The sequence below is a fragment of the Oryzias melastigma genome, linkage group LG13, assembly GCF_002922805.2.
Source record: "Oryzias melastigma strain HK-1 linkage group LG13, ASM292280v2, whole genome shotgun sequence".
Taxonomy (NCBI): Eukaryota; Metazoa; Chordata; class Actinopteri; order Beloniformes; family Adrianichthyidae; genus Oryzias; species Oryzias melastigma.
The window spans coordinates 24,215,495-24,231,694 of NC_050524.1; the positions used below are offsets into that span (position 1 = coordinate 24,215,495).

Sequence of the window (16,200 nt, forward strand, 5' to 3'; positions counted from 1 at the left end):
TAATGCCATTTTCTGGGCACCATCTAGCTAACCAGCGGTTAAATGATGAAAAGCGGCTGTACATTTCATCATTGACTAGGTTTGGCAAAAAAAAATAGACAACAAAGGTTTATAATGGGTATATTTACATTTATGAATGTAATGTTTAGCCAGGGTGAAAAATAAATTAAATACATATATTGTGTTGTCTTCCATGTCTTAAAAAAGTATGTTTAAATAAACATTGGGGATAATTGTTACATAAGTAACTGCTAGTGCCAATGTTCCTTACAAATTTTTATAATCATTATTATAATAATAATCTTTATTTATATAGCATATTTCAAGACTAAAAACACAATGCTTCACAGTAAAATACTGAGTGAAACACAGAATATTAAAACAGAATATAAAAACAGATTTATGAAAAAGCAATGAAAATGGGAAATTAAATATTTAACGGGGTGTTTTTGTTTATGTATCCTTTATTATGATTGTTGTTATTTTATTTTATTTATTTAAGTATTTATTTGTTTAATGTTCTTTTCTTTTCTTTTTTTATTTCAGCGCTTCTCTTCTCCAGCAGTCATGCGTGGCGTGCGGAGGTGACGTCATCGCGCTGTGGAACGTTTTGTTTACTGTCTGGATGTGGAGGATGGGGCGCTAACGGCAGGGATTTTTCAAACTGTAAATGTCTTTTGGGAGAAGAAATACTCCCGTTTTTAAGAGAAATCTTCAACTTTGATTTGCGTGTTAGTCATTGTGACTGTGTGTGTAACGGCGGACTCAGTGGCGCGTGCGCACGAGCTAAGTGCTGACCTCTATTGCTAATGTTGACATCGCTAGCCAAAAGCTAGGTGCGTTTCCGTACTTCCACGTTTAGGGGTTTAATTGTGTTGTTTCGTGTATTTGGGGTTGTATGTGTTCGGTTTGTTGATAGGACGAATAACAACTCAGAGAAATGTAAACACCGCGCTGCTTCTGTAGCCCGTCAATCAGCGGTCAGCTGCTGCTCAGCGTTGACTTGTTGGAAGGAGTCTCGTTCAATTTAACCACCTGACTGTCCGGTTAACTGTTGCTTGATGGGGTGGAGCCGTTTATTGGGATTGCCATGCTGGCTGGATTAACTTTAGGTATAGGTTCTCGGTCGAGAGAGACGGCGGTAGACAATATGGTGCTCAGGAGTTGCTGGAAGTCCCGTCATAAAAACCTCCGGAGGACCGCGGCTCGGAGTGTCCACCCGGCGGGGCTGGCCGCGCTGCTGCTGCTGTGCTCTTGCGCGACCCAGCTCGTCTGCGACGCTGCTGCCGTGGGGGAAGCCAAGTACATGGTGCAGAAAAACGCCGATTTTGATGTGACCTACAATGACACGGTTACACACGACGACCAGACCATCTACGCCTTCAACCACACCATCTCCAGGAACAAGGTGAGTGTGGGGAGTCGGGACCACAGCAGTCAAGGCTTTGATGTTATTTCAGCGTCTGTCCCTCTGATTTGACAGACGGTGGGGGTGCGAGTGACCGTGGATGTGCTGCAGGAGAGCGTGGAGAGTCCCATTCTGTTTGTGGTGCGGCAGAAGCAGGCTGTGATGTCTTTTCAGGTCCCGCTCAACCTTAGAGGACTGTGAGTTTGGCCTCTTTTCAAACTCCTCTTTTATTCCATCCTCAGTCAGTGTTGTGTCAGAGGCCGCAGACGCACCCAATCCTTTTCACTTCCATTGACAAGGATCCCAAACTCAACTCTAACATTTTCTTCAGTTTTCGTTTAAAAATCACTTATGTGAGGCGTTTAAAAATATATTTCACACAGAAATTTAAATTCAATTCAGTTTTATTTATAAAGCCCAAAATCCCAAAGAAAATTTGCCTCACTGGGCTTCATGCAGGTAATTTTACAGATTATAGTTGAGCAGAAATATAACTTTCAGTAATCAAAATGAGAAAGTCTTGAAATATAAAATGATTAAAACAAACTTAGTTTGGCTGAAATAACAAGAGAAAAAAAGGATAGAAAATTAATAGCCGGACATCCTCTCTATGGAGCTAAATTGTTACCAATGTTATTTGAAACCCAAAATGAAACGAATAGAAAAAATTATTGGTGTTTGGCCAAAAGAAAGTAAAATGTCCAAAACTTTTGCTACTCTAAAATATTATGTTATTATTTTCAGCTTCAAATGTTCAAATTTTTAAGTTAAAAAAAACTCAAAATTTCAACTTCAAAGCTTTTTTTTCAGTTTCAAATCTTTTTCTAAACTTTTAACCTATTTTTGTTTCTTCGTTTTCGAATCTGAAAATTTCAGTTTTAGCCCCATTGTGGGTTGTTGGGGCGGGGCTAAGACGAAGGACCAATCAAAATCAATGAGGGTGGTAACTTCAGTCCCGGGGCATTCACTGACTGAGAACTGTGACAATTTTGGTCAGAAAATGTCTGTTTAGTCTGTACTGTCATAGTCTGAAATTGTCCCCAGACGGATGTAAAAAGCAGTTTTACCGCATACAATTTTAACACATTCAAAGTTACATACAGGCGTCGAAAATGTCCTTATGCTTGGATAAAAGGGCTAAGACACTAGCCCGTAGCCTAATGGCTAGAATGCCATTAAAAAACACTTTCTTTTCTTTTAGTGATATGAACATCTTTTTTAAAAACAACTATGACAAAGTCTTGCACGTTATCAAAATGTCAGTCAGTGAACGCACCGGGACTGAAGTTACTTCTCATCGATTTTGATTGGTCCTTCGTGTTAGCCCCGCTCCAACCTGGCCAAAAGTTTTGTAACTGAAACTTTCAGACTCCAAAACAAAAAAGATTTGAAACTGGAAAAAAAAAAGTTTTGAAATTGAAATTTTTACTTTTGAAGCATAAAAAATAAAAAATTTGAATCTGAAAATTTTTTACTTTATTTTAGAAAAGCAAAAAGTTTTGGACATTTTACGCTTTTTTTGGGGGGGCAAACACCAATAATATTTTTTCTACTTGTTTTATTTGGGTTTTAAATAACATTTTAAATTTAGCTCCATACCCTCCCCCTGCTGGAGCAAAAAACAATTTGAAATGGTTTCCTAAAGTTTAGGAAATTACGCAACCAACTAGAGTCGAGAAATTTCGGCTTTTGGCTACAGATTGTTTCTGGCGTCGTCTTGTATGTGGTCAGAGGCCCGTCCGAAAAAATTAAATAAATGTATTTTAAGTCGAAATTCATCCATCGATTTGATCAAACGGTATTCCATTTTCAAAGTGGATAAAGATGAGATTTGATTAACGATCTTTTAAAAACTGTGTCCAATACAACTAAAAGAAAGTTACTATTTACACGAGAGTTTCTAAATATATGCGACCAGTGCTTAACTTTTTTCTTAGAAAGGAAAGGGTTATGGTTATGATTAGGTTAATACATGCGACCAACACCAACATTTGACCTTGAATGTACTTAAAATACATGCAGACATGAGTTTCAACATGAATTTCTATCAGTTTTGTGCTTGATCGCATGTAAATACATGTGAATAACATCAGCCAAAATTAAAAACAACTTGTTCCTCTGCAAAATACCAAGTCAATAATATTAATTTCTCCCCAAAATGCACTAATTCTATTTTTTCTTGCCTTCTTCAGTTGTCTTCTACCTTCATTATGTCCTAAATTTACAGTGACAAGTTTGTTTTATTCATACAGTGATGGTGCAATTATTCAGTCAGAGGTTGGCCGCTGTACCTCAGCGCCACAGCCCTTATTCAGACTTCAGTAGATGTTATCTAAGTTCCACCTGTGTCGATCATAAACATGACAAACTTCTGCCTTTTGCTTAATCAGCGTTTTTAAACTTTTTGCAGTCTCTCTATCCTTAAATTTGACTTGGTGCTTAGTGGTTAGACAAGTTTTAGTTATGAAATGAAGTGAAACATGAGTCTATTTCAGTATTTAGGTGACTTTTCAGCATTTCAAAGACTTGTGTCTGCGATTGCACAACTGTGTGACCCGACAGCGTGTGAGCTGATCACTAATGAACTTTGGGCTTTCGTTTCCTCCTCTGAAATCTTCTGCAAACAGTCTTACTGGAATAGTGTAGCGTCCCAATTTCCTGTTATCTTCCACTGAAACCTCAGAATACAGAAGTATTTACCATAACAAAATGTGATATTTTTTCCAGATATCAAAGGCAGTATCCATACAAACACGTGGGCCGAACACTGTGCCAACCTCCCACCCGAGCTGCTTCAGAAACCCAGTACTTCTTTGTCGACGTGTCCACCTTGTCCAGCCGGGGTACAAACTACCAGCTCAGAGTCAGCCGAGTTGAGAGTTTCACTTTGCAGTGAGTGATAAAGCACACAGTGAACTGCTGCTTTTGCTCCCAGCGTAATGCGGGTGGCGTTTGGTTTGTTGTTAGAGTCAACAGAGCTTCTGGTCAGCTTTGACACCACACCCTCTTTCTCATTACAGAACAGACAAGAAATTCACCTTCAGTGCATCACCATCACAACCTCAGGTAAAGGAGCCGTGCCTGATCTGAGATGTGTGAAACCCGCACGAAAAACAAGCAATTTCTGAAGACGCGTCTGGATTTATTTATTTAAAAAAAAGGTCAAGATGGAGAATTAGCGTTTGTCGCTATAGATGAAAAGGTTTGATTTTTTTAGAACAAAATGTATCTGCAAACCAGTTTATTTTAAAAGATTTTAATCTTTACATTTGTTTTTATATCGCGGTTTTCTTGGAGGTTTGTTTTGAGGTCAGCTTAAAGCGAATGAAAAACCAAATTGTAAATGAAAAAAAACATGTGAAAACAGTTTTACGTTGTAACTTTGAAAGACATTGATAATCATATCCTGGTAGCCAATGAGCTCCAAGCTCCGCCCCCACGTCAAATTGGGCTCAGCAATGAAAACTCGAGAAGTCTGAGTTGAAATTGAAACTGTAAACTGAGGACTGAAACCCAAGATGGAAAGAATTTAAAAAACAAAAGTTGAAAATACAAAATGAGGTCTAGCGAGGTCTGCCGTAGCGAGCTAGCGAGCTTCGCTGTAGCGAGCTAGTAATCCCTGCATTAGAAAGCTCCACTGTAGTAAGCTAGCAAGCTGCGTTTTCCACCGGGCAGCTGGCTAGCGTAGACAGCCCACCACTGAGTGTCCACCTAAGCTAATGTGGGCAAACACAGGTGGGGTCACCACAGAAACTGCAGACAAACCCATTCAGGGTCCACATTTTCTGCCCACTTTTAAACCGTATGGGCCCACTTAGTCTTGCTGGCTGGGAGGTTTGTGAGATTTACTCTTTTAAAGCATTAAAAACCCACTCAGATGAAAATGATATTTTGGTGTTTTTAATATGCAGTTATGGCTTTTTTTCTGATGTATTAATAAAATTAAGCTTACATTGTATGTCTTAGTATTTCTCTGTTGAAATCATTGTGAGTCAGGAGCAGATGAAAAAATAGTGTATGTTTGACATAGAAAATACCCTCTGTGGGCCACAAGCCCCCTGCTCTGCTCCATTCTGATCATTCACTTACAGACCAATAGATCCATGAACGTCTTTGTTTTCCTCGTCTGAGCTGGAATCTGGATCAGAACTGGACAGCTGGATGATTCTGATATTTCTCACCATTTTTGTAGCACTGCTAATGTGGTTTATATATATATATATATATGTCACACAATCTGACATCTAACTTCATAAGACTGGAACCAGAGCGGTGTAGAGTTGACGCAGTCACTGCAGAGTGCCCACATCCTGTGGCTACAAACCAGCATCAACTGTGTTCAAGAATGTTTGTTATCAGAATCATACTTACTTTTTGTCATCTTTGCAACCTTCATTTGTTTGAGAAGTTTTTTACTTTGTTTTTAAAGACCATTTTTATTTACTACATTTCCCCCCAAAAGTCACATTTCTTTATTTATCTTTTATTTTTGAAGCCTTGACTAATTAATTTTCATGTATATCTATAGACCAAATCATGACAGGTTTGTCTCGAGGGACTATCCAAAATACTGAAATGTTAAACTAACTAAGATTATGATTTTTATTATACAGTTGAATCCTAACTACTTAAGTTTAGTCAAGATCCTTCCAAAAAAAGCCTTAATGCCTGAACTGCTTTTAAAATAAAGATCTAAATGAGTGAAGATTGTTTTTAGTATAAAGTCTGTCACTGGCAAGTAAAAGTCCAATCGCCGTTTGATCTACTTTACAATTGTTCCCCGTGGTCTTTTAATTATGTTGGTGCTCATTTTTTAGGACATAGGTAATGTCTGAATTCCCTCCCTAACCACTAAAAAAAAACACACAGTGCGGGACTATCTAGTGTCCTGGATTTTAAAAGCAATTTCGATACGATGTTCACTACTCTTCTTTCATTTTCTAAATGCCAGATATGACATCACCAATTTCATGAAGTGAAAATCAAATCAATACAAACATTTCACGACGTTTATTGATGACTCCACTGTGTTCTGATGGTGAAAATGTGGATGGTTTATTTAAATATTACATTTAAACATGTTTTGTTGTTCAAATTGTTCGACCGCAATGCATTGTGGTCTATACTTACAAATCAAGTGAGCATTGATGAACGCTAGTTTTTCGAAAAGACCTCTGGGAAATTTCTAGCGCACTCAATTTTGGAATTAGTAGATTCAGACAGCACTAGAAAATGGCGAACGTACTATGTAGTGAGTAGGGGGGAATTCGGACATGGCTATAGTTTCTGAACTCCCGCTAGCTTATTGCCCCTCAGAACCCCAAGCTAATGTTACCAGTACAACAAAAATGGTGAACAATACTGGAGCTATCCAGTCGTACAATTTAGATCCAGATTCCAGATCAGAGAAAACAAAGACGTTCATGGATCTGTTTGTCTGTAAGTGGGTGATCAGGATGGAGCAGAGCAGGGAGCTTGTAGCCCGCCTACTGTAGTTTACACAAAAATTATGCAATTTTTTTAATGGTGCCTTTTTGTCTGCTCCTGATACACAACGATTTGAATAAAGAAATACTCAGAAATGCAATTTTAGGATTTATATATGTCCTCTTTCATTAGAAAATCCCACTGAAGTAATTAGAGTGGGTTTTTACAGACAGACATGCTTCCCAAATTAAAGTTGGGCGTTGGTTCACTAAAAAGGGGCCCGATAGCTGAAAGCTCCTTTGTAGTTTTTGGGATTCTAGTCAAAGAAAACAAATCTTTTGTTTTATTGAAAATGTTTCAGGGTTGTGATCAGCAGTTTTTCATCTGTAAAGCCCGGCTTCTTCTCACCTTCTGAATTCCCATAACAGCAGGAAGTGTGTACTTAGTTCCTCCTTCCCTGCCTTTGCTTAATGTTTGCCTAACATGTCATGAGACTGTCAGGCGTCCTTTTTCATCTGACACTGTATGGACAGTAAGAATACTGCCAGACTTTTCTTTCAACAATCTGCTGTGTAAACTTTACATTGAAAACGTTTATTTTTTCACGACTGTACCAGGAGGTTTTTGTTTGTTATTGATGGGTTCTGTTTATTTGTTTTGTCAAACTAACAAGACAATCCAGCATCTATAACATAATCAGAGAACTTTAGAGTTTAATTTTTATTTCACAAAGTAGATTTTGTTTTTGTAAAATGTGAAAAGGAACAGAAAATAACCACATCTAAGTTCTAACTGCAGGATAAGGAGAGCCATGTTGATTGGTAGCAAACGTCATTAACACATGAAAACAGAATCCTCACAGGAATAGTTCAGTCTGGGTCTAGCTGTCATAGTTGTTGTGCAGAAGTACAAGCCGCGTTCTAGAATGTGCCAAACGTGAGTACTTGGCCACAGTTGAAAGAGGTTTGGTGAAATGTCAAAGTGATGAAAATCTGGTGAATCTTGCTCCAGAATGTTTTTTTTCCCAGCTTGAGAGATTTGGTTTCATATATTTCAGTTTGGGCACAAACCACAATTATCAATTTGTCCTTAATGATTAATTTACAACAGTTGGCTCTTCTGTGACTTAATAAGGATGCTACCTATATGCCAGTACCAAATCTGAGTCCCTGATTGGTCAACTGGTTTAACTTTCAACACGCGTCCAATAGACATTTGTATGTAGAACCCGAACACGGACTTAAAAACTTTATAGTGACAAGTGAACGGAAGGGTTTTGAACGAGGAAGCCCAGAACGTGTATATACGCCTGTGTACTAAGGAAAAATCCATTCAGTGATACATCTCAATATTTTATTTTGCGATACTTGTATCAATTTAAAAGGCTGACAATATTTAATTATTTGTGAGTGTCCTTAAGTTTCTTACTTTTGTTTTCCACCTAAATTCCCGACAGCTAGTTAGCAGCACTGTAGACTTTAAGCAGCTCTACACCACACCAGAGCAACAAGATCTCTTGTTCTTAAAGTCCCAAATGACAATTTTTATTAAAAAACATTCTCAGTAGTGTTTTAATGATGATTACGACGTTTTTAAACATAATCTCACAACGTAAATATTTTAAAAAGACATTTTCTGTTTCCAAAATCTCCTCTGAGGGGGCATCACTTTTGGTGTTAAGCTGAGTAGCCCCACCCCTGATCCCCCCGTCTGATTGTGATAGCTCTGAGTCTGCTAGCATAAATCTTCACCGCTGCTACATAAAAACATCCATCAATCTGGGTAATGTCCAGCCGTATGGTTCTGATCCGGTTGTCAGCTGGACGAGGAAGTGAAGATCTTCATGGACAGAACTTCCTCCAAAATCCTGATTCTTTCTCCTTCCAGTTCACCAAAGACTCTTTTAGCTAATTCTCCAATGTTTATTGACTGTGATCAATACATTCAATCATTGGTTTCTCAGAGTTCTTGATAAAATAATCAAAGCTAACATCAAAATGCTCTTTCATTGATTTACAATCCTTTCCAACTGCGGTCAAATGAGCCGCCGTTCACATTTCCGTGGTCACATCAAGAAGCTCCGTGGAGTCTGGTGGAGATTTTCCAGCGTTCTCAGTCCTGCTACCGTAAGTATTGGATGAAACTCACACCAAAAATCCAGTGATGCTGATTTGACCACAGAAATGTGAACGGCGGCTCATTTGACTGCAGTCAATGTGAAGATACCATCTTCTCTTCTCCAGAACCTGAACTAGACACTAGGAACAGATGAGGGTTTAGTGCATGTGCAGCAGAGCTGTTGATGGAAAGAAGATCATTCATTCAAACAGAGTCGGTCCAAGACAGTTTGAATGATTTAAAAGGAGAAATACTCGGAAATGAAAAAACAAAATGATTTATTAATAAATTTGTTCTCTTTCATAAGAACAATGCCACACAGACATGTTAGAAACTCAAAAACACGTTTTTTAATGGAGAGAGACTTCATTTGAAGTAGGCTCTTAAACATGCACTGCTGCGGCCGGTCTGAATGTAGCATTAGAGGCAAATATTCCAATTTTTACTTTTAAACTTTCTTTTTTTCCATCCAAATAGAAATAAAAGGGTTTTTTTTAGGCTGAAACTGTGTCAACAAATTTTTTTCCAAACTTTCTGGAGACACAACTATGAACTTCAACCCCTCTTAACTATGCTCACAGGAAACTCTTGTCTCCCTCTGTTCTTTCTTCCAGTACTTCAAGTATGTCTTCCCAGACGGTGTGGATACGGTCATCGTCAAAGTTAATTCCGACATGAACTTCCCCTGCTCCGTCATGTCCATTCAAGATATTCAGGTATGGTAAAGATTCATTGAGTTCCCTATCTGTCAGTGACAATTGGGGATCCTGTTTACTTCCTCGAGTCATTTGTACCCAATGCTGCAGCTTTGCTGAATTGGCTCAGAATCTAAGCTCAAAGTGGGCGGAGCTCAGATTGCCTTCCTGTCTGTTGTGCGTCACAGGAATGAAAAATGGAGGCCATGCTGGTGCTGCTGGGTCTTGGTTTTCCAGCTTCCAGTAAAGCAGTGAAATCAAACGGTTGAATGTGGATCGATCTTTATCAGTTAGAGAAAATAATCTGATAAATCTGTTTTTGGAGGTAAAATATCCAAAGACTTGACACAAACATTTTTCTAATATTACATTGATTCTGGTTCTGTTCCAATCCTGCTTAAGTCAGCACAGTCAGGACCAGGACCTTAAGGATTTAAAAGTAAATGAACTGTGAAAACCGTAAATTCGGTCATACAGGACGAGAATGTATTTTATAAGTTGGCCACAATGGAGAGTTCTGAGATGCACTGACTGTATATGAGAACTGGACGGAGTGAGTGTGACGTCACCAATGAAATTAAGTCTGTTCAATCACCTTTCTTCCCGTGATATTGACGGCGCCATGTTGGAGCTCATTAATGAGTAGTGATTGTTCCAAAATCTGTCAAACATTTGAAACATTCGATGTGGGGGCCAGCGAGCATCACATGCTTTTATCAAGGAATCTGATTGGCCAGTTTATAGCTTGAATAACTTCCAATAATAAATTATCTTTAAATAAATAGGAGTATAAAGAATCAAGAACATGGTATCAGCGCAAGACTGCTTATTCTGATTAATAGAATGACTGAGTGACAGATGTTTATTTCAGTATAAAAGTCTATGGGATTTTGGCTTCCTGGAACTAGGGCTGCAACGATTAGTAAACTAATCGACAACAAATCGACTATTAAAATAGTCGATGACCAATAGTCGATAAGTCGTTGCTTTATATTATATATTATATGGGGTCAGAGTGTAGTAAAGTTGAAAGTTATAGTGGCATTCTTCTAGTTTTTAGACTATTATGAAGGTTTTTTTAGGCTAATTGGAGTTTAGCTAATATTTCAGCTGCATGCTAGCTGTTTTGCTAACTTAGGCTTTTTTTTTCGGCTAATTTCGCATTTAACTAATGTTTTAGCTGGCTATCAGCTTCAACATTTTCAGCTATTAACTTCAGTGTTTTCAGCCATCAGCTTCATCATTTTTAGCCATCAATTTCAGCGTCTTCAACTATCAGCACTATCATACTCTGCGGCCAAATTAATCTTACAGCATTTACACTAGCATTATCACAGGTAATGCTAAATATCTAGTTTTTATTTAGTTTAAAGCTAATGATGGTTAAGATGTGTGCTTTACATCCAGTTTTCATGACCCAATTAGTTGACTAATCGGAAATAATCTGCGATTAGTCAACTTTTATTTAATCGTTTGTGGCAGCACTACTTGGAACCAGCAGGTACTTCCTGTTTGGAACGTGAGGGGGAGGGGTCAGCCACTGTGGTTTTTATAGACGGCTAATGGCTGACTTGCTACTTTTTTTGCTTTGACTTCAAAATCTGACCTCTAAGTGAACATTTCAGTTTCTGCTGCCTTGTAAGTAGTTTGTTTCATGAATTAAAAACCTAAAGTCAGTAGTGCAAACATACAATAATGATCTGTTTTCTGATTGGTTGACCAAAGCCCTTTCAGAATATTTGTTTCCCATGATCTGACTCTCCCATGAGTACATGTGAGAGACTTTTGGCACAGATTTAACACCATAGAGGTCTGGAACAAGTGCAACACACGTGTGTTCATACAGTTTGCTTGAAAGCGTTTGGTTTAAAAACAGGACCATTTTCATATGTCAAGTTTTACACCGACTTTTACTCTGTCTGTGTTGACGGGTGATTTTCTGTGTTTTTAGAGAACAAATGCTCAGTCAGCAGATCCTGTTTTTGTTCTTCCTCACATTTATCTTATCTGCTTTTTACTCTTGATTAGTTTAAATGATTCAGACATGGATCTGCTCAGATCTTTAAGGACTGAAATGTTGCTTTTTCTCCAATCCTGGTTCGTTTTTTATAAATCTAATCTCAGTTTGCAGACAAGTTTTGGCTCATAAACATCTATGGTGTTATTAGCAGTTTAAACCCCTTTAATCAGTGTTCACTTTTAAGAATTATTCTGTTCTTTTGTCAACAATTCTTTAACTTTTTTTAAAGTTTCTTTATCCTTTAGCATTTTCCAAGCTGTTTTTTGTCTGTTTTCAGATTAATTGGCTTTTCTTAACATTTTGGTGTGTTAGATATTTGTTAGCAACTATCTTGGATTTTTAAAGTAATTCCAACAGACTAATAATTAAATTAAATTGATTTTTCAGCAAATATTCCATCCACATGTTTTTTTGATGAAAATGTGTTGTTTTGTGTGTTGTAATAGTTTTGCGGCTCACTTCATCATGATTGACAGGAATAACCTCTGGACTTGTCTTTCTTTTGTAGTGTCCCGTCTATGATCTGGACAACAACGTGGCCTTCATCGGGATGTACCAGACTATGACACAAAAAGGAGCCATCACCGTGCAGGTACCCGTCCACCCACAGACCCTCACATCACGCCAGAGCGGACGTTGAAGTGGCGTTAACAAGAACCCCTCATTTTGTCTGACCCCGTAACCCAGAGAAAGGATTTTCCCAGCAACTCCTTCTATGTGGTGGTGGTGGTAAAAACGGAGGATGAGGCGTGCGGCGGTCCGCTGCGGCTGTACCCGCTACGACCCGATGAGCTGATCAATGCTGGAAACCGCAGCAAAGTGCTGGACGTGTTGGTGTCACGCACCATCAACAGTAAGCCGCTTTTCATCAGGCTAAACCTTAAAGAAACACAGCTGAACAAGAGAGAGGATTCACGTAGACGCAGCAGTATTTAAAGAAAATACGCTTCGAGTTTATTGATTTTTGGTTCAAGCACCATCAATTGAAAGGTAATTCGTTCAACACGGGAACAGCACATGTATGAATAAACAGAAATATCTGAGAATCACACTTTTAAATCCTCTACGTATTTTAATTTGTAGACTTTTTCATTTTCTAAGAAGAGTTTTTGAATGTATTAGGTTGTAAATTTCTTCTAGCTCTAAATACGAGTTGTTCTGTATGAAGTGTAACCAAATCTAACAGTTACAGCAGTCTAGATTGGAGGAATACGTTCTGGTGTCTGAATTATTCTAACTGAACGCTTCTGAATTCAAAATAAGGGATGTAATACTGTTTTATATTTATTGCCCCAAATCTCAATGCCAAAAGACAAATATGGTAAATTCAAGGAATACTATAGCAAGTATCTGCTTTTATAGTCTAACATGCACTTTGACTTATTTATGATGAAAATGCTTTGAATAGGATCAAATGTTTGATTAAGTAACTTTGCAAAACCAAACTATTCTAATCTATGAAAAGTCATTAGAGGAAGACTTGGGTAAAAAAAATACTTGATACTTCTCTTTATTCAGATTTCCCTAAAGGTGACTGAATCTTTAGTTAGATTGAGTTAATGACCCCCGTCATGTGTTCAGTGATCAGAGTGAACACAGTGAAGACATCCTCTGATGAACTCCAGAGTGTCTGCCCACAACTTCTACAACTGGGTTTTTAGATTTCTGATGTGCATTAAACCCATCACAGCTGATTCCTAAAGTTATCTGAAAGTTTCCAGCTATCAGATGTAGACCTGTCACCATTAGTCCACTAATGGACGACTAATTGACTATTAAAATAGTCGACGAGTGTAGTAAAGTGGAAAGTTATAATGGCATTCTCCCAGCTTGTTGGACTATTTCGACATCTATTAAGGGTTTTTAGGCTATTTTGGAGTTTAGTTAATATTTCAGCTACATGGTACCTAGTTTGGCTAATTTAGGAATTTTTTCCGTTTTTTTTAATTCTATTTTGGAGTTTAGCTAATATTTCAGCTGCATGCTAGCTGCTTTGGCTAACTTAGGCCTTTCAGTTTCTTAGGCTAATTTGCCATTTAACTAATATTTTAGCTGACTATCAGCTTTAGCGTTCTCAGCTATCAGCTTCATCGATTTCAGCTGTCAAATTCAGCTTACAGCATTCACACTAGCATTATCCCAGGTAATGCTATTTATCTAGTTTTATTATTTATTATATTATTTATTTTTATTTATTTATTACATGTCAGCAGGTTGTTTCTGTACCGGCTCATGGTGTTTATGTCTCTCCACAGCTGAGACCTATGTGATCGGCATGCTGTTCTGTCTGGGTATCTTCCTCTCATTCTACCTGCTCACCCTGCTGGTAGCCTGTGTGGAAAACAAGCGGTAAGGATTACAACGCACAGAAAACTGACAGTATTTTTCAAATTAAAAGTCACCGCTCTGCTCCGACAGACTTTCCTGAAGTTATTCTTGTTGAGTCTTTTTACGGACATATCCGTCCAGGTCCATTAATTATCACGTCCTTTTTAATATGGCAACTTTTTTTGCGAGATGGCGAGTCACTCCATGTAAGTGAAACCCTGCGACAGCGAGTCCGAACGAAAGCCAAGTCTTTGGAGATTCTGTTCTCTCAAGTTGCACTGGAAGGTGACAGAACTGCAAGTTGTCGGTTGAGCCGACAGAATTGTGAAAAGTCCACTTAAAGCTCACAAATGGAGTGTGGGTTCATCGAGCAGGAAAGGGTTTTACTTTTAAAACTACGATTTATTATCGTTAATCCAATTATTTCTAGCGTGGGCTCTAAAGGTGTTTAGACAAAGTTTTTAGCAAAAGTTTTTGTGCCCAAATATCCTTTTTTGTTACCTGGGACTGAAATAATAAGTGTGTCTGAGCTGCAATGCTGCTCCAGCTCATTTTCATCCCTCTGTTTCGTGCAGAATGAACAGGAGGAGGGATCTGCTGCAGATTCCTGCGGATGTGTCGCCTGCAGAGACAGGTAACCCAGCAACCCATGATGATGATGATGATGATGAACGTGTTCCAGAAAGAAAACCTGCAGCCTGTTCTGTAACATCCAGCGGATATAATCTCTGCACATGTTCCTGTTGATCTTTGTAATGTAGATTTATTGTTGCTGTTTTCTCTCTCTCCTCTCCTAAATGCTAATGCATGGTTCAGCCTCTCTTCTTGGAAAGAACGGAGATGGTATAGCAACACTTTTTCTTCTCTCCTGCTTTTCTAACCCTTCTGCAGATGTTCTGCATGCAGTAGCATAGATTACCCATGATTCCCTAGTTTTAGAGGGGTTAAAGACCTTCTCCAGTCATCTTCTGATCTGTTGTAGAAGCATTCCTGGTAATTATGATGATCGTGATTTTAGCCAAAACCCGCCGTTGTTTTCTAGAACATAGTTTCTGTACTTCTGTCTGTAGTATTCATTTATTTTTTAGTATTTTGTCCTCCGTCGAAACATGTCAGGCATGATTTAAATCGCGTGTCTGATAACAAAATAATCAAAAAAAAGGATGATCTGTTCCAGATCGTGTTTTTGTTCGCTTCTGATTCACAATGATTTGAAAAAAATGAATACTTCTATTAAAATAGTCGACAACTAATTTAATAGTCGATTAGTCAATATATAATATGTTATAAGGAGTTGGAGTGTTGTAAAGTTGAAAGTTATGATGGATTTTTCTGAGCTTTTTGGACTATTTTGGCATTTATTATGGTTTTTTTAAAGCTAATTTGGAATTTTTACTAATATTTCAGCTACATGCTAGCTGCTTTGGCTTACTTATAATTTTTTAAAGCTTTTTAGGCAATTTTAGAGTTTAGCTAATATTTCAGGTAAATGCTAGCTATTTTGGCTTTTCTTTGTAAGTTTTTTCAGGTTGTTTCGGAGTTAGGTAAATATTTACACACTAGCTGTTTTGGCTAATTTAGACTTTTTTTCAATGTTTCAGATTATTTTGAATTTTTGCCATTTTTTTCGGCTATATGCTAGCTTTTTTGGATAACCTAAGTTTTTTTTTTTTATTATTATTGTTATTTTTTTTAATAGGCTGATTTGGCACGTAGCTAATATTTTAGCTGGCTATCAGTTTCAGCGTTTTCAGCTATTAACTTCAGTCTTTTAGCCATCTACTTCAGCATCTTCAGCGGCCAAATTCAGCTTACAGCATCACACTAGTATTATCACAGGTAATGCTATGTATCTAATTTTTAGTTAGTTTAAAGCTAATTTTGCGCATGGCCCAATAAGTCTAATCGTAAAAGTAATCTGTGATTAGTCGACTATTAAAATAATCGTTTGTGGCAGCACTAACTCATAGATGCAGTTTTGAGCTTCATTTTCACGTCTTCCATCATCAAAAAACTTCCTCAAGAACACCTTAGGGTGTATTTAGACTGGACACACTTGGTCCACTTAAAGTGAACCAGAGTATGTTTCCCCCAAAAATCTAGAACAAATTTTCAGTCTGAATGCACACAAACAAGCTCTAGTCTGGGACCAGGAACCGCCCTCTGACCCATCTTCTGAGGGCGAACTTCAGTTCAGTCTGAAT

General features: G+C 38.0%; 1 protein-coding gene across 4 annotated transcripts in view; it reads left to right on the forward strand.

Annotated features, from left to right (window-relative positions):
• The first annotated feature begins 435 nt into the window (after nucleotides 1-435).
• The window catches only part of sidt2 (SID1 transmembrane family, member 2), a 28,949-nt gene continuing 13,184 nt past the window's right edge, over nucleotides 436-16,200 (forward strand). Inside the window, exons 1-10 of one of the 4 annotated variants that reach the window (XM_036215077.1) lie at nucleotides 436-1,408; nucleotides 1,484-1,605; nucleotides 4,136-4,300; nucleotides 4,429-4,474; nucleotides 9,568-9,669; nucleotides 12,177-12,260; nucleotides 12,356-12,521; nucleotides 13,924-14,017; nucleotides 14,572-14,630; nucleotides 14,813-14,839. In XM_036215077.1, coding sequence (XP_036070970.1) covers nucleotides 1,091-1,408; nucleotides 1,484-1,605; nucleotides 4,136-4,300; nucleotides 4,429-4,474; nucleotides 9,568-9,669; nucleotides 12,177-12,260; nucleotides 12,356-12,521; nucleotides 13,924-14,017; nucleotides 14,572-14,630; nucleotides 14,813-14,839 — 1,183 coding nt within the window. In that variant the 5' untranslated portion in view covers nucleotides 436-1,090. The remainder of the gene's footprint in view (nucleotides 1,409-1,483; nucleotides 1,606-4,135; nucleotides 4,301-4,428; nucleotides 4,475-9,567; nucleotides 9,670-12,176; nucleotides 12,261-12,355; nucleotides 12,522-13,923; nucleotides 14,018-14,571; nucleotides 14,631-14,812; nucleotides 14,840-16,200) is intronic. The other 3 variants (XM_024258162.2, XM_036215078.1, XM_024258163.2) reach the window with 3 other exon arrangements.